A 27,570-nucleotide genomic window follows, 5' to 3' on the forward strand; every position below is an offset into this window, starting at 1 on the left:
ACTGATGTTATCACTCGGTCCAGAGGAGAGGAAAACCCACAGATGCTGGCAACATCAGAAATAGACCCCCCCCCATACACACACTCCGTTGTTCATACTGTGCTTTTGTCTCATTCATTCCTTGTTTCTCTCATGTCATTCCCAACTGTCTCCTCCACAAAGCACTGTACTCAGACAGTTGAAAGGGAGTTCTCACTCTTTGTTACGTTAATACAATACAAAAGTAACTCTGTGCGTTCATCTTTGATTTTTTTGCAGTTTTATATCAACCATCCCTATGTTCTGCAGTAATTTTGCAGGAAACCTTGGCCCACAAACACATATGGGCCGATTTCACGCAAAAAAAAAACAACACACACACAGCCTCACCAGACTGGTATGTTGATGAATGATCATTCCTTATCTTTGGAAACAAAACACACCGTTTTTTTTACAGGACACCCTGCAGGCTGATGATGTTCTTCAGGAACACTTTGAATCTATTAGATATTTAACACTGATGACGTTCAAGCTATTTAGTGCTGCATTGACAATTTTGTGATTTTTTTTTTTTTCATGTGGGTTGAATATTTTAAGAGCACAATAATGTAACCGGGTTTTATTCCAAATGTAACTTACTGCAATAGTAAAAAATGAAAAATTTCTGCGAGAACGAGAGGGGATTTTAACTTTACTGTTGAGAAATGTTCAATTAAAAATAGATGACAATATATCGCAAACTACTAATATCATTTCTACTATGGTACACATCCTGCACTGTGAACTGTGATAGGTGCTGCTGTTTTGGTTAGCAACTAAGTTAACCGCAATGATTTCACTATGAACTGTGGTGCTTTATAGTCACCACCAAATCGGAAAGCATTCATTTTGGGAGAGGCGCTTATTTACCTAAATTGGATTATCACGACCGGCAATGATTAAGACAAAACATCCATTGGAGTAGAGGAGACTCATTTTACAAAATGGTATAGTGATTTATGTATTATGTTTAACAATTGCAAACAAACATCTATTATGTCTATCAGCAAGCATGAATGTAGACAATAGCCACGTATACATGGACCCAAATATTCCAATTCCATTCGGGTTATTTGCTCAAACGGAAAGAATGTAACCTTTGTATACACCTCATTCCGAAAGAGAAGTGCCAATCCGAATGAATATATAATGGGATTCCCAGGGGTGGAATATTCCTTTCCCCAATCCGATTGAGGTATCTTGTACCCGCTCAAACGGAAAGTTGTCAGACTGCGTTCTTTCTTCTTCTGTTGTTTATTGGCGGTTGGCAAGCAGCTTTTGTGTGCATTAGCGCCATCTGTGGAACAGAATCTAAACCCTTCTGTACTCCATTTATAAGTCCAGAAAAGTCCAGTTTTTCATTATATATCCTGAGTTTAGTTATAAAATATTAGAATATTATAAACCTGTACTACCATTCAAATCTAACCTAACAATTAAACATGACATACCATAATTGGGATCCACATTAATTCATTGACGTGGTTGCCGCAGCTGTGGTCTGGCAAGAGCAAACGGTCAGATCAGATCATGAAGCAGCACCATCATGCCTACCTGCTGTGCATTATTTCATCCAATAGAGTAGTGAACAAAGATGAGAACTGTTGTGGTCGTACATGGAGAAAACGGTTGCCGTTTTACACGTGAACTTCTCTGTCAGCAGCATAAAATATCATCTTAGACCGGGGGTCGGCAAACTGCGACTCTGTATCACGATATGATGATATAAAACGATATAAAATGTAAATTCAGCTGAGTCTTGTATAAAAAGCTACAATCTTAAATAAGTAAATGGCATTGCACTATATAGACTGGAAATTACGGTAAGAAACAATTACGGTAACAAATGAAAACATTTACAAATATGAATATAAATGTGTTCAACAAATATGAGCTGGAAATCTCATATTACAAATATACAACATAAGGTGGCCAGAAATATTTCAATATTGAACAAAGCTAAATTTGTTCTCAATCAGAAGTCACTCCACACTCTTTATTGCTCTCTGGTTCTACCATATCTTACTTATTGTGTGGAAATATGGGCTAATAACTATAAAAGGAATCTTCACTCGCTAAATGTACTGCAAAAAAGATCAGTAAGGATAATTCATAATGCCGCCTACACAGAACATACTAACTCCTTATTTCTAAAATCACAAATACTTCAACTTGCTGATATAGTTCATCTTCAAACAGCTAAAATAATGCATAAGGCTAAAAATAACCAATTAGCTAAAAATGTCATGCAATACTTCTCTACAAGAGAGGAGAAATATGATCTCAGGGAAGAAGTACATTTGAAACACTTCTATGCTAGGACTACGTTAAAAAGCCATAGCATTTCAGTATGTGGAATCAAACTATGGAATGGATTGAGTAAGACCCTCAAACAATGCACAACAATTCAAGAAACAATACAAGCAGTTGATGTTTGCTAAATACAAGGATGAAGAGTCTTGAACCAGTCATGATGTGCTATACATATCACTATATTGACACTTACTATGGTACCCATTATGTCATTGGATGCTCATATCACCTCGTACTTTGGTACGTGACAAAAAAAAAAAAAAAAAAAAAATTTTGTAAACTATATTAGGAAAGCAGGAAGTGAACAAATGTAACATTTACTGATTGTAAAAGTACCAGATGGAGGGGTAGGATTTAATAAGCTTTGCTTCTTCCTACTCCTTTTGGACATGTGGAACTGTGAACTGATTATGGGATGCACTCAATTGTAATCTGATGCATGTTCAAACGAAATAAAACCATTACCATTTACTGTTCTGTACTGCTTGAGTTCCTCTTGTCCATCATGATAAGCTGTTTAGAGAAGCAAAAGCTCATTGAAATTCCACGGCAAGACTTGACCCTGCAGCACGCCTCTTTCATGCATGACTCAGTGTCAAAGTACACTATGTGTTACCAATTTGTGCAGAATCCGGCTTAGACGTTACCCTAGAAAACTCAATGTGTACATCATAAGGGGTTGATAGTTTAGACAAAAAAGGTGAAAAGGGGTGTGTTTATGCTGTGACAACAGGCTTGTTATATTACTCATACTCATATTATCATTAGATGTACAATATTTGACTGCAAGTGTTATCAGGAGAGCTCTAAAGATAATATTGCGACAAAATTACAGGAATATGATAGTTATGTAATAGGCCAAAGAGAATGTCAACCACCAGTTTTGTTTGTGTCAGGTTGGGGAAATAAGACAGCGTGATGGCAGATGCCCTCTGATCTTGCAGCCATGTTTCAGTTCTGCAACCATCTGGTTGGCTGAGTGGCGCTGAAGGCAGCATGGTGGCCAGTGTGAAGTGACGGGGAGGCGCAAAGCTCTCACTTAAGAAGAGTAGAGTAAGAGAGCGGGGGGGGTTGCGGGAACGTGCTGCGTGTTATGGCTTTGTCCACTCAAAGGGGCAGATGGAGTAAGTATGTTGCTGGGAATGCAGGGAGGCAGTCATGCATCGGTGGGAGGAGGAGTCAGCGCTGAGAGAATCACGCTTTTATGCTCTCCCTCATACTCGCTAATGTTAAGTGGAGGCTTTTTTAACCTTTAGTTGATACCTCACAAGTATCAGTTATTGACTGTGACACCAAATGTAGTGATCAGCTGTAGTACGGATTATTATGTAGTACTACTGATTGAGGATTTAGATTGCTTGGAGTTCAGAGTTCAGAATTCTAGTGCGTTTAAGAACAGAACAGATGTTACTTACATCGACGGAGACTTGTTGGGCTGTTTATGTCTCGTTACGGGGTGTTCAAACATTGTCCATAGAGGGCTGTATATACAAAAAAAAAGAATGATTTTGGGGGCACTTTTGATTTCCCGCTCTGACGTATCATTAGCCACGTATACATGGACCCAAATATTCCAATTCCATTCGGGTTATTTGCTCAAACGGAAAGAATCTAACCTTTGTATACACCTCATTCCGAAAGAAAAGGTGCCAATCTGAATAAATACATAATGGGATTCACAGGGGTGGAATAATCCTTTCCCCAATCCGATTGAGGTATCTTGTACCCGCTCAAACAGAAAGTTGTCAGACTGCGTTCTTCTTCTTCTGTTGTTTATTGGCGGTTGGCAAGCAGCTTTCGTATGCATTAGCGCCATCTGTGGAACAGAATCTAAACCCTTCTATACGCCATTCACAAGTCCAGTTTTATTAAAAAAGAAAATACATATCTATATAAAACATGTGCCGAGCTTAATTATAAAATATTAGCAAGATTGAACTTTATCTTTTCCTGTTCCCGGGTGCGTTCTTTCAGCGAATGCTGAGATATGACGTAACACGCAGCTCCAGACGTTCTTCCATTTAAAAAAATGGAGGCGAGCAATCGGCACTGGACTGCTGCGGAAAGTTTGTTTTTGATTCAAACTAAATTTCAAGACTGGACGAAGGAAAAACTGGCAATACGGAGTTATTCCAACAAGTGAAAGAAAAACTGGAGGAAGTCGGTATCACGTGATGTTGGTGTTTACGCTTTACTGCGCATGCCCCATTGACTATTCTGGTTGATTATAGCGGCGCATGTAGACACGCCATTGGAATATTCCTTTCCATGTATACCATTGTTTTTGGAAAAGTCATTCGGAAAGAGAAGAACTGTATACGTATATGTTTTGCTTTTCATGCTTCTTACTCGTTTTTTGCAAATCCGTCATAGCAAATTGTGTAGATTCGTCGATTACGTCTTAAATCACGGCAAAGAAGTTTGACAGCAGACTTACCCATTTGCACACACAGTTCTTCTGTGCTGTAGAAACTGCCATCAATTCAGTGAAAATAAGACTGTAGTTCAAAAATGAAAGAGCAAATTGAAAGGTGGATTGGTACAAAGCTTTGGCGACTGGTGCCGTTTTGTTGAAGAAACATTTGGCCACACAGCCCTGACTGTCTGTCTTCATCACATCAAACCTTACCATTTGTCGAGCTCTGCCCCGAAGGGACACAATATTTTGTTTTATTCATTCATTCATTCATTTTCTACCGCTTTTTCCTCACAAGGGGGGTGCTGGAGCCTATCCCAGCTGTCTTTGGGCGAGATATAGACAAACAACCATTCACACTCACATTCATACCTATGGACAATTTGGAGTGGCCAATTAACCTAGCATGTTTTTTGGAATGTGGGAGGAAACCGGAGTAACCGGAGAAAATGCACGCATGCCCGGGAGAACATGCAAACTCCACACAGAGATGGCCCGAGGGTGAGGTCTGCGCACTAACCACTCGACCGCCGTGCCGCTATTGTTTTATTGTATTTCCTTTTTTGTTTTGCACTTCTCTCTTTCTTCACAAAGACAGTGACAGATTTTTGTTTTCGCTTTCCTCTTGATGTTTATTTTGTTTGTCTTCTCTTTTATTCTATATTTTATTCCTCATATACTTTAATGTCTACCTGCCATCTAATCTGCTTTTATGTTTGTTTATTTTCCTCCTTTCTGTTACCAGTTATTCCTAATGGATATGACTCACTTTAAGCATTGGCATCATGGATGTACTTTGCTGTTTTGAAAGATTTCCTGCTCTATCTTTGAGGGTTTCCAAATGGGTTTTAAATGACTGTGGAAAAGTGAAAATGAACTTCTCAAAGAGAATTACTGTCGGGAGTCTTTTTTTTGTATGCGGATTCTTCTTCTATTATTGATTTAAAGGTCATCGTGGGGTATGGCAGTTTGTTATGACAAGGAAAAAATCTGGTAGGCTGAGATAAAGCGACTTCTACATACATTTAGGGTTGTATCATTGCACACAGAGTGTTTTATTTTCAATGGTTTCAAATGTCAAAATCCTTTGTGGGAGCTTTGTGAATTATTTTATGGTACATTAGTGTAATTTTCTGTCAAAATGTCACTCATGAGACTATGTGACACATGTGACATAGAGACTACCGTAGTTGAAACAATGCCGTAATGTCAACATCTCAGTAACATATGGCGACCTTTCAAGGCTGATTTTCAGCATTGGAATGTTAAGTGTATGAGTTCCATTTCTGCTTGCTCATCCCTTTGTGTTTCCTCTGCAGTCTGGCAACTGAGGCATGTTCAATTCCAGTATGAACCTCTGCAAACAGAGGTTTTGACCAAATGTGTAAATAACCAAAGCTGTCATTAGAGCGGCAAATAACAATTATTTTAATAACCGATTAATCAGTTTAACATTTCTTGATTAATCAATGAATCATGGATTTAAAAATGTATTTTTAATTTCTGCCTTTTAGAATTCAGAAATTCAGAAAGAGATATGAACTGAGCATTCATTCATTCATTTTCAACCGCTTTTTCCTCACGAGGGTCGCGGGGTGCTGGAGCCTATCCCAGCTGTCTTTGGGCTAGAGGCGGTACACCCTGGACTGGTCGCCAGCCAATCACAGGGCACATATAGACAAACAACCATTCACACTCACATTCATACCTATGGACAATTTGGAGTCACTAATTAACCTAGCATGTTTTTGGAGTGTGGGAGGAAACCGGAGTACCTGGAGAAAACCCACGCATGCATGGGGAGAACATGCAAACTCCACACAGAGATGGCTGAGGGTGGAATCGAACCCCGGTCTCCTAGCTGTGAGGTCTGCGCGCTGACCACTCGACCGCCGTGAACTGAGCAAATAAAATAAAATAAAAGATTTCCATAATTATATACAAAAATAACTATTACGAAAATGTTGATTATTTAGTTAATCGATTAATTAACCATCAATTAATTAATTGTTTCTGCTCTTTGTTATGCTATAATACACATGAAATATGCAAATTATATGTGATTAGCTCAAGCTACAGTATGTTCACACTGCTCTTCAATTATGGCTTTTTTTTTCCCTCATATTTGACCTGTATCTGATTTTTTTCATGTCGGTATGAACAGATTTTTTTCCAAATGCAACTCAGGTCTTGTTTGTATATGGATATAAATATATTAAAGTATCTGAGCTACTGCACTCTGAACAGTCAAGTCACATCTCTTGCAACCTCTAGCCAAAATCTTATCCGCCTCCCTCTTAATCTCTTAAAGAAAATATTGAGTTCCATTGTACATTGTAATCTGAACGACCACATAAAATGAATTGTTTTTTTAAATAAAAAAAATCTAAATCAGCCTTATGATAATACTCTGTGAACGTAGCCAAAGAGACAGACAATGTTGATTTGAAAAATCTGCTCTTTTCTCTCTGACGCTATTTTTCCAAGTCACAAGCATTTTCATCCTGATGAGTCAACAGAAGGAGCTTTCTTGTAATCTGTGTCACTTCCTTTTTACTGTTGTTCGCACTGTGTATTTACTGCTACAGAGTGTATATTTACAGCCCCTCATTATTTCCCCCCTCTGTTCCCTCTTAGGCTCTTGCGTCTCACCGAGCATACCTCCTGACTGCACGTATTCCCACCAAGGTAAGGTGACGTTGAACCTTAAATATACACACAAAAAAACAAAAAAATTTCATCTGAACTTAAGAACAAATGCATTCAGAAGTCTGTCCATCACATCGTTTTTCTACATTTGTACTTGTGTTTTGCAAATTTAACTATGGTGTTTCAGGGTCTCAAGGGCTGTTATTACATCATATCATCAGTGTTCAGTCTGGGCATGCTCATGTATGACATGGTCAAAGCTGTAATGACAGAGCACAGCCCTGGACTAGAGTTTATGCTTATGACTCTTCTCGAGTAGTGGGTTGTTTTACGTCACTGCTGATAGTTCCATTGGTGTCACCCTATTTAAAAGTGTCTATATTACATATATATATATATATATATATCTGGAGGGAGTACAGACGAAATCATTAGAAAGGTCAGAGAAGAAATGGTCACACTAAAAAGATGCTTTGAAGATAATAGATTGTCCTTGAACCTAAGTAAAACTAAAATCATGCTGTTTGGTAACAGCAGAAATACAAATAGACGGTGTAGACATTGAAAGGATGAAGGAAAATACATTTCTGGGGATCACAATAGATGAAAATATGAGCTGGAAACCTCATATTACAAATATACAACATAAGGTGGCCAGAAATATTTCAATATTGAACAAAGCTAAATTTGTTCTCAATGAGAAATCACTCCACACTCTTTATTGCTCTCTGGTTCTACCATATCTTACTTATTGTGTGGAAATATGGGCTAATAACTATAAAAGCAATCTTCACTCGCTAAATGTACTGCAAAAAAGGTCAGTAAGGATAATTCATAATGCCGCCTACAGAGAACATACTAAGTCCTTATTTCTAAAATCACAAATAGTTAAACTTGCTGATATAGTTCATCTACAAACAGCTAAAGTAATGCATAAGGCTAAAAATAACCAATTAGCTAAAAATGTCATCCAATACTTCTCTACAAGAGAGGAGAAATATGATCTCAGGGAAGAAGTACATTTGAAACACTTCTATGCTAGGACTACGTTAAAAAGCCATAGCATTTCAGTATGTGGAATCAAACTATGGAATGGATTGAGTAAGACCCTCAAACAATGCACAACGATGAGCCAATTCAAGAAACAATACAAGCAGTTGATGTTTGCTAAATACAAGGATGAAGAGTCTTGAACCAGTCATGATGTGCTATACATATCACTATATTGACACTTACTATGGTACCCATTATGTCATTGGATGCTCATATCACCTCGTATATACTTCGATACGTGAACAAAAATTACAATAAAACCTTAAACTATATTAGGAAAGCAGGAAGTGAACAAATGTAACAGTTACTGATTTTACCAGATGGAGGGGTAGGATTTAATAAGCTTTGCTTCTTCCTACTCCTTTTGGACATGTGGAACTGTGAACTGATTATGGGATGCATTCAATTGTAATCTGATGCATGTTCAAATGAAATAAAACCATTACCATATTATTTATTGTTAGTATGTGCATGAAAGGCATCTTCGTCAAAAGCACAAAACATTATTAAGTCCAGGTTTGATTTGAAGATGTGTAGCAAAGCTGTCCTCGGTAAAGTGGTGGGCGCATATATAAGGCTGACAAGTACAGGGCTCGACAATAACGATGTACCGATGGCCCGGGGAAAGTTAAAACAAAATTCGGGCAAGTAAATCTAATCAGTGATATTCCCGTCGGGCAAGAGCACTTTGGCATGCCATACTGCCAAGAGTTTTTTTTAAAGCGGTTCTTGTTGGGTGTTGGTAAAACACGGACTGCGTAATTCCGGTGGTAATTTGCAAAGCAATCCTTGCAATGGACCAATCAGAATCGTTTATTTAGACCGCGGTCCGTAATCAACAGTCCGCGTTTTACCCACACCCGTTGTTCACGATCAACCAATCAGCGATCGTTTGACTACGAAAACATCCATCATGGCGTCGCTGCCAACATCGTCTAATTCTGAAGGAAACAGCAAAAAGTGATGAACCTCTATCGTTGCATGGTTTTTATTTCCAAGGCAGCATGAAAAACAACTTACTGGCCTGTTGCAGACTTAACTAACTAGCTGGGCGCACGGCAACCGAACTTCTCTTTTTTTCCCTCTCGTTCCTCTTCTTTGGTCCCAAAACGCCCGCTCCAAGACCGCGAGCTGAACATGACTGCCCCCCAGCGTCCATGCATGAAACTACAGCCCGGAATACAACACACACGCAACGCTACAGTATTATTTTATTTATTTGAGATTCTCATGTGATGCCACAAAAAATTAGATGATATCATTATGGCAGTCTTTTCATTTTACATGGGGCAAGTTCGGGCAAGTAGTTCTCACCTTAAGGATTCCCCATGGGCAAGTCATTTTGGTTTTTAATGTAGAGCCCTGAAGTAGTTAGCAGAATCCTAGACATAGTATCATGTCCAAGAGAAAAGTATAGCAACTAAATAACTCCTGGACATAGGGTGTCACCGGACACTGGGTTCACAATACGCAAGATTTCTATCTTCTTAAAATATTGTCCCATGCTGGTCTGGAAAGATAAGCTATCTTGTCCCCTCTCATATTTCCTTGTAACAGTGCACTGAATCCATGACCCCTTTAGCATTCAATAGTCTTCATCCTTAATGAAAGCTGCACAGCCAATATTGGTTGCTGTTTCTCTTTCTCTGTATTTTTTTATGATGTTCATTTTCAAATTGCCTGTTGATAAGCATACTGGGTCAACTGATGACATCGCCATTGCATCATGGCTTGTACCATTTCCAGGAAATACTCAACAGCGGTGCCTCACACAGCTGTATTCTTTCCGGTCAATATGTTGCCTTCAGGGACAATTCAAAGTGATTGATTTGTTCCATGACAAGTGATATATATACACCTGCAACAGTCAAGTTTGATCCTATTTTCTGCTCGTCGTGAATCAAAAATTTGTTTATTTGAGCAGTGCAAGTTTTTTCTCTCTGTGCGTTCTTTTAGACACCTGCTTTATGGGCCACTCAGGAAAGAAGCAGATCCATAATCCACTTCCACTCTTTCCACAGTTACCTTTGCTCTTCTGTCCTTTTAAGCCCTCCATTCAGCATTTTCACTCTCACCCTTTGCTCAGTGCAGATTACTTTTGGTCTCGTCATTCCTTCCTCCGTTCCACACTGTGTCAAAGGTCAACATAGCCTACAATGTCTCGTTCTTAACGTGGCCTTTCAAAGGAGGATGTCCCCCCTGCAGCTGAATATTTGTTTTAATCCAGTTTCTGCTTTGTGCATATTGTGTGATGTTGTGTTTTGCTGTTGTTTGAGTCAGCGTTAAACACAGAAATAACCGTTCGATAGAGTCTTTTATTTAAATCAATGTCTGCTCACACGGAGTGCTTCATATACAAAAATGGAAAAGCACCAAAAAAAAACAAATAGGCTAAGAGGCACAGCTCACTATAGGAGGTGGAAAGAGGAAAAGCATCCAGACAGGAGAATAATACCTGGCAACAAGATAACAGCTATCGAAGATGAATGCAATGCATCCACCATACAAATAACAAGAGCTCCAGGATAAGTGAAGCAAAAACAATGAAGATGAAAATGGAGTATGAGCAAAAACAATAATGATCGGTGACTAGTTGCAACCCCAGCTGAACTAAACGGATATATAGAATTACATATAATAAGCAGGTTTGTGGGCGGCATGGCGGTCTATTGGTTAGCGCGCAGACCTCACAGCTAGGAGGACAAGGGTTCGATTCCACCCTCGGCCATCTCTGTGTGGAGTTTGCATGTTCTCCCCGTGCATGCGTGGGTTTTCTCCGGGTACTCCGGTTTCCTCCCACATTCCAAAAACATGCTAGGTTAATTGGCCACTCCAAATTGTCCATAGGTATGAATGTGAGTGTGAATGGTTGTTTGTCTATATGTGCCCTGTGATTGGCTGGCGACCAGTCCAGGGTGTACCCCGCCTCTTGCCCGAAGACAGCTGGGATAGGCTCCAGCACCCCCGCGACCCTTGTGAGGAAAAGCGGTAGAAAATGAATGAATGAATGAATGAAGCAGGTTTGTTCCCAGCTTTCTCTGGCTAGACAGAATCGGAAATAATTTAGTTAATTTTAACTCAAGATTGTGAAGAATTTAGACGTTTTCTTGTGCAATTTGTTCTGTAAGATCACCATTGCTAATTTTGGGGGTAAAAAAGGTGTAATTTGGAGCCAAGGAAGGATAGCACATTAAAGTGTGACCACATATTCCAAATAATTTGTTGTCTTCTATATTAAGCCATACAAATACTGTGCTACATCCCAATATTCATTCATTCATTCATTTTCTACCGCTTATCCTCACGAGGGTCGCGGGGGTGCTGGAGCCTATCCCAGCTGTCTTCGGGCAAGAGGCGGGGTACACCCTGGACTGGTGTCCAGCCAATCACAGGGCACATATATGCAAACAACCATTCACACTCACATTCATACCTAAGGACAATTTGGGGTGGCCAATTAACCTAGCATGTTTTTGGAATGTGGGAGGAAACCGGAGTACCCGGAGAAAACCCACGCATGCACGGTCTCCTAGCTGAGAGGTCTGCGCGCTAACCACTGGTCCACCGTGCAGCCCACATCCCAATATCAGATTTTTTTTATTAAGATTGAATATACAATGTGGCTTTTTGCTGGTCAGCCATAGAAGACGACACCCGCCATTCTGATTTACAAAAGCATCTTGTAAAATGTATTTTTATTTTTTATTTTTTGTAAACGAGAAATCTTTACTGCAGTGCTGATGAGCCAACAACAAATGTAGATTAGCTGTTAGGCTTTGATCAAATAAAAGAGGAGTCAGAACAGTACATAAGAGAAAGAACACTACATGTTTGATAAGTATCTGGAAAACCATCTGCTGGTGGAATTTAATGGGTGTTGGTTGCTCCTTTGATTGGAGTGTCTAAAATCTCATTCACTTTCTATACTTGGATTCCCTTATTCTCCCCATTTTCTTGATGAGATTCTATGTTTGTGTGTTTTACAGTAGATTCCGCGACTGCTCTTGGTAGCTCTCAAGGCCTTACAGCCTGACTGCATCTATACCAGGGGTCTCAATTTACTTGGGGGCCACTGGAGCTCGGGTCTGGGTGAGACTGGGCCGCATCAGGTTTTCAAAAAAAAAACAAAAAAACGCATTTATTAAAAACAAAAAAATTTAAAATATTTCGCTTTGGTTCTAATTTTCTACAAGAAAAGCTCTGATAAAACATTCCACTGTTCTCAAATATCTTACTTTTTATTTTTCTACACAAAATAAGATGAAAAATAAATAAACAAATCAAGAATAAAGAAAATCAATCAATCAGTAATAAATAAATAAATATAATAATAATAACAAATGGCAAATAATAAAAACTTAAGGTGGGTAGACAAATTATTTTTTTCAGATTAAAAACACGACTGTAGTCACATTTATATGTTTTAATTATGTTTTATGTTTTAATTTACAACATATTGCGCAACTGCAGGGTCTTGAGACACATGCTAACTCGCAAACTAGAGAGCTAGCGACCTAAACGGTAGCCTTCAAGTTATTTCCTTTAAACTTAAATAGCCAAAAACTTACCACTTCCACATGGATAGGGAGGATAACTATTAACAGTTATTTAACCTTTAACATGAACATTAATCAAACGTAATCATTTTTTCTGGGTACATGATACCATACAGCATCCACATCACACATTTGGCCCGCGGGCCGCATGTTTGAGACCCCTGATCTATACCCAAACACAATTATTCTTCCACGTTACATATGTTACATATATGTTACATATACCTGTGCAGTCTTCATCTTCATGTATCTTTTCCCTTGTTAGTAAAGTGACAGGTGGACAATGAACAAATGGATGAGCCTTGCAAACACTAATGCATTCGGTCATCTCGCAGCATGATGTTTTGCTTTTGGCATGGGCACGTAGGATGTGTCAGCATGTTGCTGCAACATTGGCAGAGTATCAGTTGCGATTCCATGGCAAAAATAGATATGTTTGCATCACACACAATAATATGTGCCATATGGTATGCATCATCTCCTGAAAAAAGATGTTCTGTCTCATAGATTGGTAGGAATTTGATAGAATGCTTACAAAAATCTGAGCTCATATTTTGTTACTGATTGGCTGCGCTTGTGTGATTATGCAAATCAGTTGCATGTGTGTAATGTAGTTGATTAGCAGATAATCAATAACTAGTTTGTACCGTAGTTTTCGGTGTATAAGCCGCTACTTTTTTAGTAAACTTTATTAATTTAACTAATGTATTACCTGTTGCATAACATATTTAACGAGGACACAGGAAGTGGAAAAAAGTTAATCAAATTTTATGAAATGAGAATCCCGTGCCCAAAGAAAACATTGTGATGTGCCGGCCCAAACAAACAAAAGGACGGTGAGGTGAATAGGTCAACCCTGTACAGGGCTGCCGTCCTGCCACCCACTAAACAGAACGAAAACCAAAAACAGGACAGCCGGTAACACCAGGACAAACTAGAACAAAAGAACTAAGCAGAACGCACAAAAACTAGCCTGCTGCTCAGCATGAAGCCGGCAGACAGCAAGAAGCAGCTGAGAGACCCTGGAGCATGGCAAGGTGGAAACCGGGAAACGGGGGGGAGACTGTGCAGCGCACACCTGCACCCATTGATATGCTCCGGAAAGGGGTGGGGCCAATCAGCTGCTTCCTGCACAGACAAACACAGATGAAGCACAACCAAAGTGCTCAAATATAACATTACCATTTTCTCGCAAGTCAGTGAGAAAATGGGAGGGCTTTCTTTGGCAGGAACTAGTCACAAGCTATAAGGGAACTCATGATGAGCTTGTCAACACATCGTCAATTGCAGAAGGTCATTACTCAATATAACAGTCTGACTCATCATGAGGCTAAAATCATCGCACAACAACTTAACACTCAAAAGGTAGCTCAGAAATATACAAGACAATACCAATACGAGTTTAAAGTAAAAAAAATGCAGCTATTTTAACTTCTTCCCATTATGCATTATTCCCAGCAGAGCAGTTCATTGACAAGTGGCTGTAGAGTTTGGGATGATTTAGTTCAGGGGTCTCAAACATGCAGCCCGCAGGCCAAATGTGGCCCGCAGGACACTAGTTTGAGGCCCCAACCTTGATATGAAAGTTTAATGTTAGTGCGGCCCGTGCAAGTTTGATATGGATGCTGTATGGTATCATGTACCCAGAAAAAATTATTACGTTTGATCAATGTTCATGTTAAAGGTTAAATAACTGTTAATAGTTATCCTCCCTATCCATGTGGAAGTGGTAAGTTCTTGGCTTTTTTTGAAGTTTAAAGGAAATAACTTGAAGGCTACCGTTTAGGTCGCTAGCTCTCTAGTTTGCGAGTTAGCATGTGTCTCAAGACCCTGCAGTTGTCTTACTTCTCAATACTTCTCTACAAAAACAATACTTCTCTACAACTGAGGGGAAAGATGACCTCAGGGAAGAACTAAACTTGAAACACTTATGTGCGAGAACAACGTTAAAAAGCCACAGCATTAAACAAACAAAGGGGGTGGGAATAGAATTGAATAAGATTTGCTTCTACCTACTCCTTTTAGACATATGGAACTGTGAATTGATTTAGGTCAGGGGTCGGGAACCTTTTTGGCTAAGAGAGCCATGAAGGCCAGATATTTTAAAATGTGTATCTGTGAGAGCCATACACATTTTTTTAAACATTGAATGCAATAAAATGTGTGCATTTTTATGTAAGACCAACAGTTTTAGATAATGGGCTCTAATTACGTAGACCAGGCACACTACTGCACGCCAATGGGGTGTGGCCAGCACACGTGCAGCGCAGTGTCTAATAATAAATCAAATACTTGTTGCCATTAATACAACTTCTGCTGCTGCATAATTTTGCACCATACTCAGTATATTTCATTCTTTTGGCCATCTTTGCCAGAAGGCTTGGTTCTGCAGCTTTAGCGAGGTGACTATTTGACTAAAGGAGAAGAGTTTATATTTACATGTTGACATCTCAATGACCGAGGTAGACTACCGCATTACCCAGTAATAATCGAGTTATGGTGTTTGACCTGGAAAATATCAGGAAAGATAGATATGGTCGGCCGTATTGCAGCAGAATATAGATGGACGAATTAAAATGCATAAGAAAGTTGTTGATTTTGAATATTATTTTTAACAGTCATTTCTGTGATGGTTTACTTTAAAATGTTAGCAAAAATACATTTTTATTGTGGTAAGAAATGCTTGAGAGCCAGATACAGTCATCAAAAGAGCCCTACCTGGCTCCCGAGCCATAGGTTCCCTACCTCTGATTTAGGTGATATATTCCATTGTAACCTGATGCATGTTCAAGTAAAATTAAACCATTACCAAATACAAGTGTTTTTGGTCAAAAAAACACAGCATATTTTTTTAGGAAAAAAATCTATTTTCCAATCCTAAGAAAGTCAGCTCCCACCTGGAATTGTCTGCCCTCGCCTGGCCTGCTTTCAGGCACTGTGTATGTGGAAGATGGAAGTGCGGGAATATTGCTTACTTCCAGTAATATAAACAGTCTGAGGCATTTTTCTAGACACAGGGATTTTCCCACTGTCACATTATTGTGTGTTGTCCTTAAGATAAGATAAGATATGCCTTTATTCATGCCTCAGTGGGGAAATTTGCAGTACTGAATCAGTTTAGCAGTACAAAATACACAATATAAAAAAATAAACAATATAAACAACCCAAGTATTAAATGAGATGAAATATATGACCAGTCTATACACTATGATATCTTGCTAGTGAGTTAATATGAGGCATTATAGAAATACTTCACTTAGAACTCAATATATTGCACTTAATATTGCATGTGGAGCTTGATCAGATATTGCACAGTTAATGGAGTTTGGAGTAACTATACTGAATATAAAAAACAATGTATTGCAGTAAAAAGTCTTTTCAGGGCTCTACATTAAAAACAAAAATGACTTGCCCATGGGGAATCCTTAAGGTGAGAACTACTTGCCCGAACTTGCCCCATGTAAAATGAAAAGACTGCCATAATGATATCATCTAATTTTTGTGGCATCACATGAGAATCTCAAATAAAGATTAAATGATTATCATTTCTTGTGGTTATGTGGAGATATATGTTAACATGGCATGCCATACTACCTTACACATCGTAGTCGTAGTAAGCAGTGATATTTATAAGTTGTGCACCACAATGAAACATTATTGAATAGACACATTTGTGTACTAGTAAAGTGTTTTTAATCCAGAAAAAAATGCTCAACGGTCAAACAATAATTTGTGAAGCAAAGGTGAGAAAAATACACAGAGAAATGGAAGCGCTAGATTTTGTAGCTTGTGCAAAATCAGCACTTGGTATTGGATCTAATGGGTGGTGTTTCATTGTGACCACTTCAAATTGTCACAGCAATGTGATTCACTCACCTGTGCCATCATTTGATTTGCTGCCGCTAATAAAATACTTGTTTAGGAGGCACTGGTTCATCACTTTTTGCTGTTTTCCTTCACAAGTTGTTGAAGAATTAGACCATGTTGGCAGGGACGCCATGATAGATGTTTTCATAGTCAAACCATCGCTGATTGGTTGATTGCGAACAAGAACGGGTGTGGGTAAAACACGGATCACGGTCTAAATAAACGATTCTGATTGGTCCATTTCAAGATTTGCAAGGATTGGTTTGCAAATTACCACCGGAATTACGCAGTCCGTGTTTTACCAACGCCTAACAAAAAACGCTTTTAAAAAACCTCTTTACAGTATGGTATGCCAAAGTACACTTGCCCGACGGGAATATCACTGATTGGATTTACTTGCCTGAATTTTGTTTTAACTTGCCCCTGGCCATCGGTACATCGTTATTGTCGAGACCTGACTATTGGGAGCGGTGCTGGTTGTACAGTCTGACAGCTGCAGGAAGAAAGGACCTACGATATCGCTCCTTCACACACTTGGGGTGAAGCAGTCTATCGCTGAAGGAGCTCTCTAGTGCTGTCAAAGTGTCTTTTGTCTTTCCTGAATTGCCCTTTTTAACAAATCATTTTACTGAATTATGGTTCTGCTTTACACATACAATGTGCCTTCTTGCAAATTTCCCCACTGAGGGACGAATAAAGGCATATCTTATATTACCTTCTATCCATTAAAGCGTGTTTTATTTCATGGTTAATGTAATGTGCCCAAGAGAAACAAGAAGTGACTATCTCAACCTATTAATTATGGAACAGACATCTTTGATCACATTCTTCAGACACTGTGATTGTCAAGTCTTGTTATTAGAAACAATTTGCTATCAGTACATACTCATTATGTCACACACGCAAACATTTGAAACAATTCAAGTCGGTGCATTTACAAGCATCCACATGAATATTTTATTCTTTTGCCCTTAATGTATGGTCAAATAATTTTTGAATGTCAGAATATATTTTCATCAGAATTTCTGTTTTTTTTTTATTTTAGGTGGAACATTCCTTTAATTACTTGGAGATCCAGGGAATTGCTTGCAACAAGCCAACACAGGTACAGAAGCTTTCAGTGTTTCCCAAAGGATTGCAATGTATTCATGGCATACTCTTGAATTTGTCGCTTTATTATTTTTTTTTATCGACAGGTTTTTTTTTTTTTTGATTAGATTACTGTAATTTTTGGACTTCAGAGCTCACCGTTTACAGAGAAAAAATAGACTGCATCATCATCATCTACATCATAAAATATATTTAGTACACAGAAATATTTTTTAAACTTTTGACAGCTGGTTAAACAACGGCAAACGGTGTATCCAATAGGCTAGTTAAATAGTAGCCTACCAGAAAAGTTATTTATCGCAGTTAAGTCATCCTCCTCCTCAACTTAAATCACTAAAGTTGTCTTCTTCTGCATCAGAATTGAATACCCTCATAATTCCTTTGTCACACACTTTGTCAGTCTCTCTCTCCTTCATCGCTACCATTTGTCACTAGCCAAATAAGCCCTTTAGCTTGAGCCGTCCTCTTTATCACAAAGTAGTCCAGCCTTTTGAAACCCATTGGTCATAGTGGATTTTTTTGACACACTATAAACCTTGCTCCAATGTTCCAAGTGTCACTCGTTAGCTCCGAAGATGAGACGTGAGATCTTTTTTTCATCAGAGTTTTTTCATCGCAGTTCTACACTTACAGTGAAGAAAATAAGTATTTGAACACCCTGCTATTTTGCTATTTCTCCCACTTAGAAATCATGGAGGGGTCTGAAATTTTCATCGTAGGTGCATGTCCACTGTGAGAGAGATAAACTAAAAAGAAAAATCCAGAAATCACAATGCATGAGTTTTTAACAATTTATTTGTGTGATACAGCTGCAAATAAGTATTTGAACACCTGTGTATCATCTAGAATTCTGACCCTGAAAGACCTGTTAGTCTGCCCATTAGAAGTCCACCTGCACTCCATGTATCATCCTGAATCAGATGCACCTGTTTGAGGTCGTTAGCTGCATAAAGACACCTGTCCACCCCATACAATCAGTAAGACTTTAACTTGTAACATGGCGAAGACCAAAGAGCTGTCCAAAGACACCAGAGACAAAATTGTACACCTCCACAAGGCTGGAAAGGGCTACGGAGCAATTACCAAGCAGCTTGGTGAAAAAAGGTCCACTGTTGGAGCTATCATTAGAAAATGGAAGAAGCTAAACATGACGGTCAATCTCAATCGGAGTGGAGCCCCATGCAAGATATCACCTCGTGGGGTCTCAATGATTCTAAGAAAGGTGAGGAATCAGCCCAGAACTACACGACAGGACTTGGTCAATGACCTGAAAAGAGCTGGGACCACCGTTTCCAAGGTTACTGTAGGTAATACACTAAGACGTCATGATGTGAAATCATGCATGGCACGAAAGGTTCCCCTGCTTAAACCAGCACATGTCAAGGCCCGTCTTAAGTTTGCATATGACCATTTGGATGATACAGAGGAGTCATGGGAGAAAGTTTTATGGTCAGATGAGACCAAAATAGAACTTTTTGGTCATAATTCCAATAAGCGTGTTTGGAGGAAGAAGAATGAAGAGTACAATCCGAAGAACACCATCCCTACTGTGAAGCATGGGGGTGGTAGCATCATGCTTTGGGGGTGTTTTTCTGCACATGGGACAGGACGAGTGCACTGCATTAAAGAGAGGATGACTGGGGCCGTGTATTGTGAGATTTTGGGGAACAACCTCCTTCCCTCTGTCAGAGCATTGAAGATGGGTCGTGGCTGGGTCTTCCAACACGACAACGACCCGAAGCACACAGCCAGGAAAACCAAGGAGTGGCTCCGTAAGAAGCATATCAAGGTTCTAGCATGGCCCAGCCAGTCTCCAGACCTGAACCCAATCGAAAATCTTTGGAGGGAGCTCAAACTCCGTGTTTCTCAGCGACAGCCCAGAAACCTGACTGATCTAGAGAAGATCTGTGTGGAGGAGTGGGCCAAGATCCCTCCTGCAGTGTGTGCAAACCTGGTGAAAAACTACAGGAAACGTTTGACCTCTGTAATAGCAAACAAAGGCTACTGTACCAAATATTAACATTCATTTTCTCAGGTGTTCAAATACTTATTTGCAGCTGTATCACACAAATAAATTGTTAAAAAATCATGCATTGTGATTTCTGGATTTTTCTTTTTAGTTTATCTCTCTCACAGTGGACATGCACCTACGATGAAAATTTCAGACCCCTCCATGATTTCTAAGTGGGAGAAATAGCAAAATAGCAGGGTGTTCAAATACTTATTTTCTTCACTGTACCTCCGATTTTTCAGCTCAAAACGATCGCTGCATAGGACATAGCACACAACGTTTTCAACACTGATCCCACTATATCTGTCGTCTTATTCTCTGGCAGACCAGTTACATTATAATGTGTTTATGAGTGAGCACCAAACCTATTTGTGGCGGTTCAAATATATTTCTGGCAGGCCCCAGTCTGCATTCCCTAAATTGTCTAAATGAAGCGTTTAGATCAGGGGTCTCAAACTCAATTTACTTGGGGGCCACTGGAGCTAGGGTCTGGGCAAGGCTGGGCCGCATCAGGTTTTCAAAAAAAAAAACACAAAAAAAAACGCATTTATTAAAAACAGAAAAATATACAAACTTTGTCAGTGCTTTGGTTTTTTGTTCTCAAATATCTTAATTTTTATTTTTCTGCACAAAATAAGATGAAAAATAAATAAACAAATCAAGAATAAAGAAAATCAATCAGTAATAAATAAATATAATAATAATAGTAAAATGGCAAATAATAAAAACTTAAGAAACCACATATAGTTGGTGGGTAGACAAATTATTTTTTTCAGATTAAAATTAACAGAGCCCTGTAGACATGACAAAACACGACTATAGTCACATTTATACTTTTTTTATTTATAACATATTGCGCAACTGCAGGGTCTTGAGACACATGCTAACTCACAAACTAGAGAGCTAGCGACCTAAACGGTAGCCTTCAAGTTATTGCCTTTAAACTTAATTAGCCAAAAACTTACCACTTCCACACAGATAGGGAGGATAACTATTAACAGTTATTTAACCTTTAACATGAACATTAATCAAACGTAATAATTTTTTCTGGGTACATGATACCATACAGCATCCATATCAAACATTAAACTTTCATATCAAGGCGGGGGCCTCAAACTAAAACCCCTGGTTTAGATGCTATGTTGAGAGCAGGGCGGATTGTGTGATCATTTTGTATGTCTGTATGGAGCTTACTTGCTCACTTGAACTCTGTAACCATTGGCACACAAGTGCGAGGGCTTTGGAGGCAGGAGAATTTCTCACTGGGAGTTGTGCAGAAATCCCCAAGGCTCTAAGGCACCAAACACATCGTTGTCCATGGAAGAGCAATGCAAACAAAAAAACTTTTGCGGAAAAAAAACATATATACTACTTATCATGTGAAAGTTCAGGTTGTATCCTACAGTACTCCACCAAAAATATATTGCTCAGATTGTACGAGTAAAGATTGTGAGAGTAAAACCTTCTTCATCTGCAGATCCTCTTTGGTTTGGCTTTGAACTGTTAGGATGATCTACTGTATAGCATATGATAATCTGTCAATGAACCAACTTCTTGCAGCTCAACCTTTTTACTACTCATCTGGAAAAGATGTCAGTCCTCTTAATATTTGGAGTAATGATCTTCCCTGTTGAGAATAAGCGGCATCGTAAACGGATGTTGAATACAATCTTGCAAGGATTATGCTAATCTCGACCGGCAGAGGTGACATGCATTCCTGTGCATTTGCATAATTGCGGTCAACCCTGTAATGGTTAGCCCATCTTGGTAAAGGTCATTACTTCAATTGTAGCTGCACGGATAGAGTATTAGTGTGGATAGATTCAGCGCATAGTAATAGGAAGGCTTATAAAATTCAAATGGACATAATCATATAATAGATTTGTCTCTTATCATTACTTATACTGTCAACTATCTGAAATTTTAAATGAACATTTTGTGTCTCTTTAGCTGTTTATAGAATATGAGCGAGGTTCCTTCTCTCTGAAGCTGCTCTCCACAGACGAGGTGAATGAGGTTGTTGCCCATGTCGGGAACTGTCTACTTAGAATATGTCCCAGTCTTCCACCCAGGTAAGTCCGACCTACTTTTAAGTGATTATGTTCCGTTTGCCTTGTGTTTGTATCCTTTGAGCGTGAAATGTATTTACTAAATTATCATAGAAAAAAAATCCAAAGTAAACATATACAGTGGAAGCCGACAACAATGTTGTCATTGGGCGGTCACATGACCAGCTCTGATGACTAGCCAACACAGGGGTGCTGGAGCCTATCCCAACTGGCGGGGTACACCCTGGACTGGTCACCAGCCAATCACAGGGCACATATAGACAAACAACCATTCACACTCACATTCATACCTATGGACAATTTGGAGTGGCCAATTAACCTAGCATGTTTTTGGAATGTGGGAGGAAACCGGAGTACCCGGAGAAAACCCACACATGCATGGGGAGAACATGCAAACTCCACACAGAGATAGCCGAGGGTGGAATTGAACTCGGGTCTCCCAGCTGTGAGGTCTGTGAGCTAACCACTCGATCGCCGTGCAGCCGCTGCTCAGTTCATTATGGCTTATTCAACAATCATAATAAAAGAACAGAATTAAGCTTAATTTAGTGTTTATGACAATACATAGACTCCATCAATTACATTATTAGACTCTAGTACAGGGGTCTCAAACACGCGGCCCGTGGGCCAAATGTGGCCCGCAGGACACTAGTTTGAGGCCCCCGCCTTGATATAAAAGTTGAATGTTTACAGCACCATACATACATACATTTAAGGCCTTGTGGACAGGACCTTAAACCCTCTTGCCACCACGTACAAAAAGCCAGCCTTTATGGGCAGCGTGAAAGAAGCTAACATGTCATACATTTCCTTTCTCCTCCTAGGTGATTGATAGCATCACTTTTAAATTCAAACAGGGTATAAAACGCAGATGGGCCGTGTTAAATTGCTAAGCTTTAAGGGTTCCTGTCACACATGGTCGGCAGAGCGTTATGTACAGAATTACCCTTTGCTGTTTGCTATCTAGTGTCAGAATAGGAACAGTAGGGTTCTTTAATGTATCTGGCTAGATTAGTATTGAGACAATTTTTAAAAGTATTGTAATAAAGTACTAGAGCAGGGGTCTCAAACTCAATTTACCTGGGGGCCACTGGAGCTAGGGTCTAGGCAAGGCTGGGCCGCATCAGGTTGTCCCCAAAAAAAAATGCATTTATTAAAAACAGAAAAATATACAAACTTTTTCAGTGCTTTGGTTCCAATTTTCTACAATAAAAGCTCTGATAAAACATTCCACTGTTCTCAAATATCTTCATTTTTATTTTTCTGCACAAAATAAGATGAAAAATAAATAAACAAATAAAGAAAATCAATCAATCAGTAATAAATAAATAAATATAATAATAATAATAAAACGGCAAATAATAAAAACTTCAGAAACCACATATACTAGTTGGTGGGTAGACAAATTCTTTTTTTCAGATTAAAATGAACAAAGCATTATTAGAGCCCTGTAGACATGACAAAACACGACTATAGTCACATTTATACTTTTTTTAAATTTACAACATATTGCGCAACTGCAGGGTCTTGAGACACATGCTAACTCGCAAACTAGAGAGCTAGCGACCTAAACGGTAGCCTTCAAGTTATTTCCTTTAAACTTAAATAGCCAAACACTTACCACTTCCACACGGATAGGGAGGATAACTATTAACAGTTATTTAACCTTTAACATGAACATTAATCAAACGTAATAATTTTTTCTGGGTACATGATACCATACAGCATCCATATCAAACTTGCGCGGGCCGCACTAACATTAAACTTTCCTATCAAGGCGGGGGCCTCAAACTAGTGTCCTGCGGGCCACATTTGGCCCGCGGGCCGCGTGTTTGAGACCCCTGTAGTGGAGTCTAATAATGTAATTGATGGAGTCTATTGCCATAAACACTAAATTAAGCTTAATTCTGTTCTTTTATTATGATTGTTGATTAAGCCATAATGAACTGAGCTTGGAACCCTTGGAAGTGTGGAGTTTGCATGTTCTCCCTGTGCATGTGTGGGTTTTCTCCGGGTACTCCGGTTTCCTCCCACATTCCAAAAACACGCTAGGTTAATTGGCCACTCCAAATTGTCCATAGGTATGAATGTGAGTGTGAATGGTTGTTTGTCTATATGTGCCCTGTGATTGGCTGGCCACAGTCCAGGGTGCCTCTCGCCTGAAGACAGCTGGGATAGGCTCCAGCACCCCCGTGACCCTCGTAAGGATAAGCGGTGGAAAATGAATGAATGAATGAACTGAGCAGCCAGTCAGAGACATACATAAATATCGTTTTCCCACATTGCATAAAGTTCCATTTCTGGTTCTTTACCATCTTTGGTAAACCAACAACCAAAACATCCTTTTAGATGCTCACCCAGCTAAAATCTCACAAATAATATGAAGTCAAGATTGGCACTGGATCGGGATGGATTCAGTATCGATTCAGACTGTACTGTCATTTTATCGTCCCGTAAATAATATACTGAAAACGGAATGGAAAAAATGTCATACCGAATAATAATGTTGCTCTTTTCTCACTTCAGTAAAGTGATGAAGAAACTCAGTGTGGAGCCTGCAGACAGGCTGACCTCTCTCCAGACCATGTGGGAGACTAATAAACCTGACCCTGGACCATGTGGTAAGTAGTAGAGGATGTCAAAGAGCTTCTACATCATGAATTTTGATGAAATTGTGTGTCAGGTTGTGGAAAAATATTTTGTCTTTTTCTGCATTTTTGCTCATTCTGACTTTTGTGGTGTAGGTGGCTTCTCACAGATGTACAGGTGTGTTTGTGATTGGTTGTCGCTGCCATACAGAGAAGAGGTTCAGTGGGTGAGTATTCATTCTTGTTTGCACAATGTCAAATATTTCACAAGTAGGATAGCTGTATTAATATATGCATTCATGTCCTTTGTATGCCAGGACGTTGATACCATCTATTTGACACAGGACACCAGAGAACTTAACTTGCAGGACTTCAGCCATCTTGAGAACAGGTGATTTTTTTAGAATCATGTTCAATGTGCAAAATTCAGCATATGAATATGACTTTTTCGTCGCTGCTCCTTAGAGACTTGGTGGCCATAATTGCTGTGCTCGAGTTCAACCAGTGGTTCACCAAGCTCGCCACTAAGGACTACAAACTGGTAAGGTCCTTTTCTCTTGTCACTGATGATGCGTTTGTTGGTCCAAGGACTCCAAACAACAATTCATTCGTTTTTGCTAGCTGACTATAAATTAAGGTGCCCTTCCATTATGTCCACAAATAGTGGAAAAGGCGGCAATCATGTGGTGAAGTGGGACTTTGTTTTTGGGATTCTGGCTCTGCTCACAGTCTAGTGCTGCAGCTCCGCCTTGGTGGAGATGATAGCATTCTGTGTTTTGGTAAAACCGTGACAGACTGTCGTTCATTCATTCATTTTCTACCGCTTTTTCCTCACGAGGGTCGCGGGGGTGCTGGAGCCTATCCCAGCTGTCTTCGGGTGAGAGGCAGGGTACACCCTGGACTGGTGGCCAGCCAATCACAAGGCACATACAGACAAACAACCATTCACACTCACATTCATACCTATGGACAATTTGGAGTCACCAATTAACCTAGCATGTTTTTGGAATGTGGGAGGAAACCGGAGTACCTGGAGAAAAACCACGCATGCACGGGGAGAACATGCAAACTCCACACTTCCAAGGGTGGAATTGAACCCTGGTCTCCTAGCTGTGAGGTCTGCACGCTAACCACTCGACCACCGTGCCGCTGAATTGTTTAGGTTTATTATCACGTCCTGGTAGTTCTTCATATATTTCACCACTATTATTGGTTGTCACAAGATTGCTAGGTTAGTTTAACTAGTCAAATTGAAATATGAAATGTGCGTTTTCAGTCAATTTTATAAATGTCCTTGTGCTCACACTTGTAGCTATGCAGCTATTTAAACATTTATATAATTCGATGCAGATATAAGATTTTGTTTTATTTACTTTTTTTTTAGCTATTTGCCTTGTCTATTTATAAAAAATGTTGTATTCCAAAAGAGTTGCAGCTATGACATGGCTGTTTATCCAGTCCTAGCCTATATACAAGTATTATCATCCCTGCCAAGAAGGTTAAAATTTCACTCATGTCTGTGTCGGTGTGGCTTCCAGCAGGATTAAGCAGAAACTGCTGGAATGATTTTCACTGCACGTAGCATTTAATTCTAAGGATTTATTTGGGTTTTCTCCTCTGAGAAGGAAAAATACATGAATTCAATTTGTTGGACGAAAGTAAAAAATAATTTCACAACACATCTCCACATTTAACTTGTTTTTCATACTTGTTTTTCTTTCTGCAACCTATTTGACTGCACAAAACATTGTGCATAGCTAAAAGCATCACTCAGTATGGTTATGTGTCCTTTGTTTCCCTACATCACCCCCCCCCCCCCCCCATGCTGTTTGACTGTGAGGATGAGTCCAATGTTCCCATGTGATAAGACTCCAAAATCAGAACGAGACAAAGGGGCTTCATGTCTCAGGCTGCTTGCCCCCCTCCAGGCCTCCATTACCAACCGTCTTGTCTTCAGGCTTCACGCCATCTCACCAGTTACCACACTCGGCTTCCCCCGGTCCAAACCATTATCTGGAGCCTCTGTCATTGCCAGTTCCTTTTCTATTGAATTTTTAATCCCTTTCCTCACCACCCTGCCATGCGCGTATTTAGGCTCAAACGCTTGCGGGGGCTCAAGAGTTTAACGTGCGCCTTTTCTATCCCGGATTAGTGGGTATTAGATGGTCACTAAGACCTTTTGTGTTTCAGCCAGTGTTTTTTCAATTATTCCAATGGACACATTTTGGGAGGAAGTATCATCTACTATGTACTGTATTTCGACAATATATTACCAAGAAGCAGTTACACAACTTTTGCCTTATATTACCGTATTTTCTAGACTATAAGTCGCTCCGGAGAATAAGTCGCACAATGCCAAAAGTGCATAATTAGGTAGAAAAAAAACATACATAAGTCGCACTGGAGTATAAGTCGCATTTTTTGCGGGTAATTTATTTTACAAACTACTTGACCAAAGCAAGTTCTAACATTAATAAAATAATAGAGAACAGGCTGAATAGGTGTAAGATATGCTAACACAATGCTTATTCAGCTACACGAAAAATAAACATGAACAGAAAAGGTGTCCAGTGTTTATGTAACATAAACACTTTTTTCATTTATAAGTCGCAGGAACAGCCAAACTATGAAAAAAAAAGTGCGACCTATAGTCCGAAAAATACGGTATGTATACTATTTTTCCCCGACAGTTATCACTCTACCAGTTATACACAATTATAATTATTGTTCAACGTTAAAGCAATTGTAATAGCTGACATGGAATGTGTCATGGCTCAGGTCAAAGGTCAGCTCAGTCATTCCTCATGCATTTTCATGGGTTGTTAAAGCATCACTCTTGGTAAAGGTAATGGTTTTATTTCATTTGAACATGCATCAGATTACAATTGAATGCATCCCATAATCAGTTCACAGTTCCAA

At 39.4% G+C, this 27,570-nt stretch overlaps 1 protein-coding gene across 4 annotated transcripts in view; it reads left to right on the forward strand.

Moving 5' to 3' along the window:
• LOC131137422 (F-actin-uncapping protein LRRC16A-like) overlaps window positions 1-27,570 on the forward strand; it is an 87,302-nt gene that overhangs the window by 16,623 nt on the left and 43,109 nt on the right. For all 4 annotated transcript variants that reach the window (XM_078798320.1, XM_078798321.1, XM_058085366.2 and 1 more), the window contains exons 3-9: window positions 7,385-7,435; window positions 17,919-17,978; window positions 21,945-22,066; window positions 24,590-24,684; window positions 24,808-24,878; window positions 24,969-25,042; window positions 25,117-25,192. In XM_078798320.1, the coding sequence (XP_078654446.1) occupies window positions 7,385-7,435; window positions 17,919-17,978; window positions 21,945-22,066; window positions 24,590-24,684; window positions 24,808-24,878; window positions 24,969-25,042; window positions 25,117-25,192 (549 nt within the window). The remainder of the gene's footprint in view (window positions 1-7,384; window positions 7,436-17,918; window positions 17,979-21,944; window positions 22,067-24,589; window positions 24,685-24,807; window positions 24,879-24,968; window positions 25,043-25,116; window positions 25,193-27,570) is intronic.

Source organism: Doryrhamphus excisus, linkage group LG17 (assembly GCF_037039965.1).
Source record: "Doryrhamphus excisus strain RoL-2023G ecotype Guam linkage group LG17, RoL_Dexc_Guam_v1.1, whole genome shotgun sequence".
Taxonomy (NCBI): domain Eukaryota; kingdom Metazoa; phylum Chordata; class Actinopteri; order Syngnathiformes; family Syngnathidae; genus Doryrhamphus; species Doryrhamphus excisus.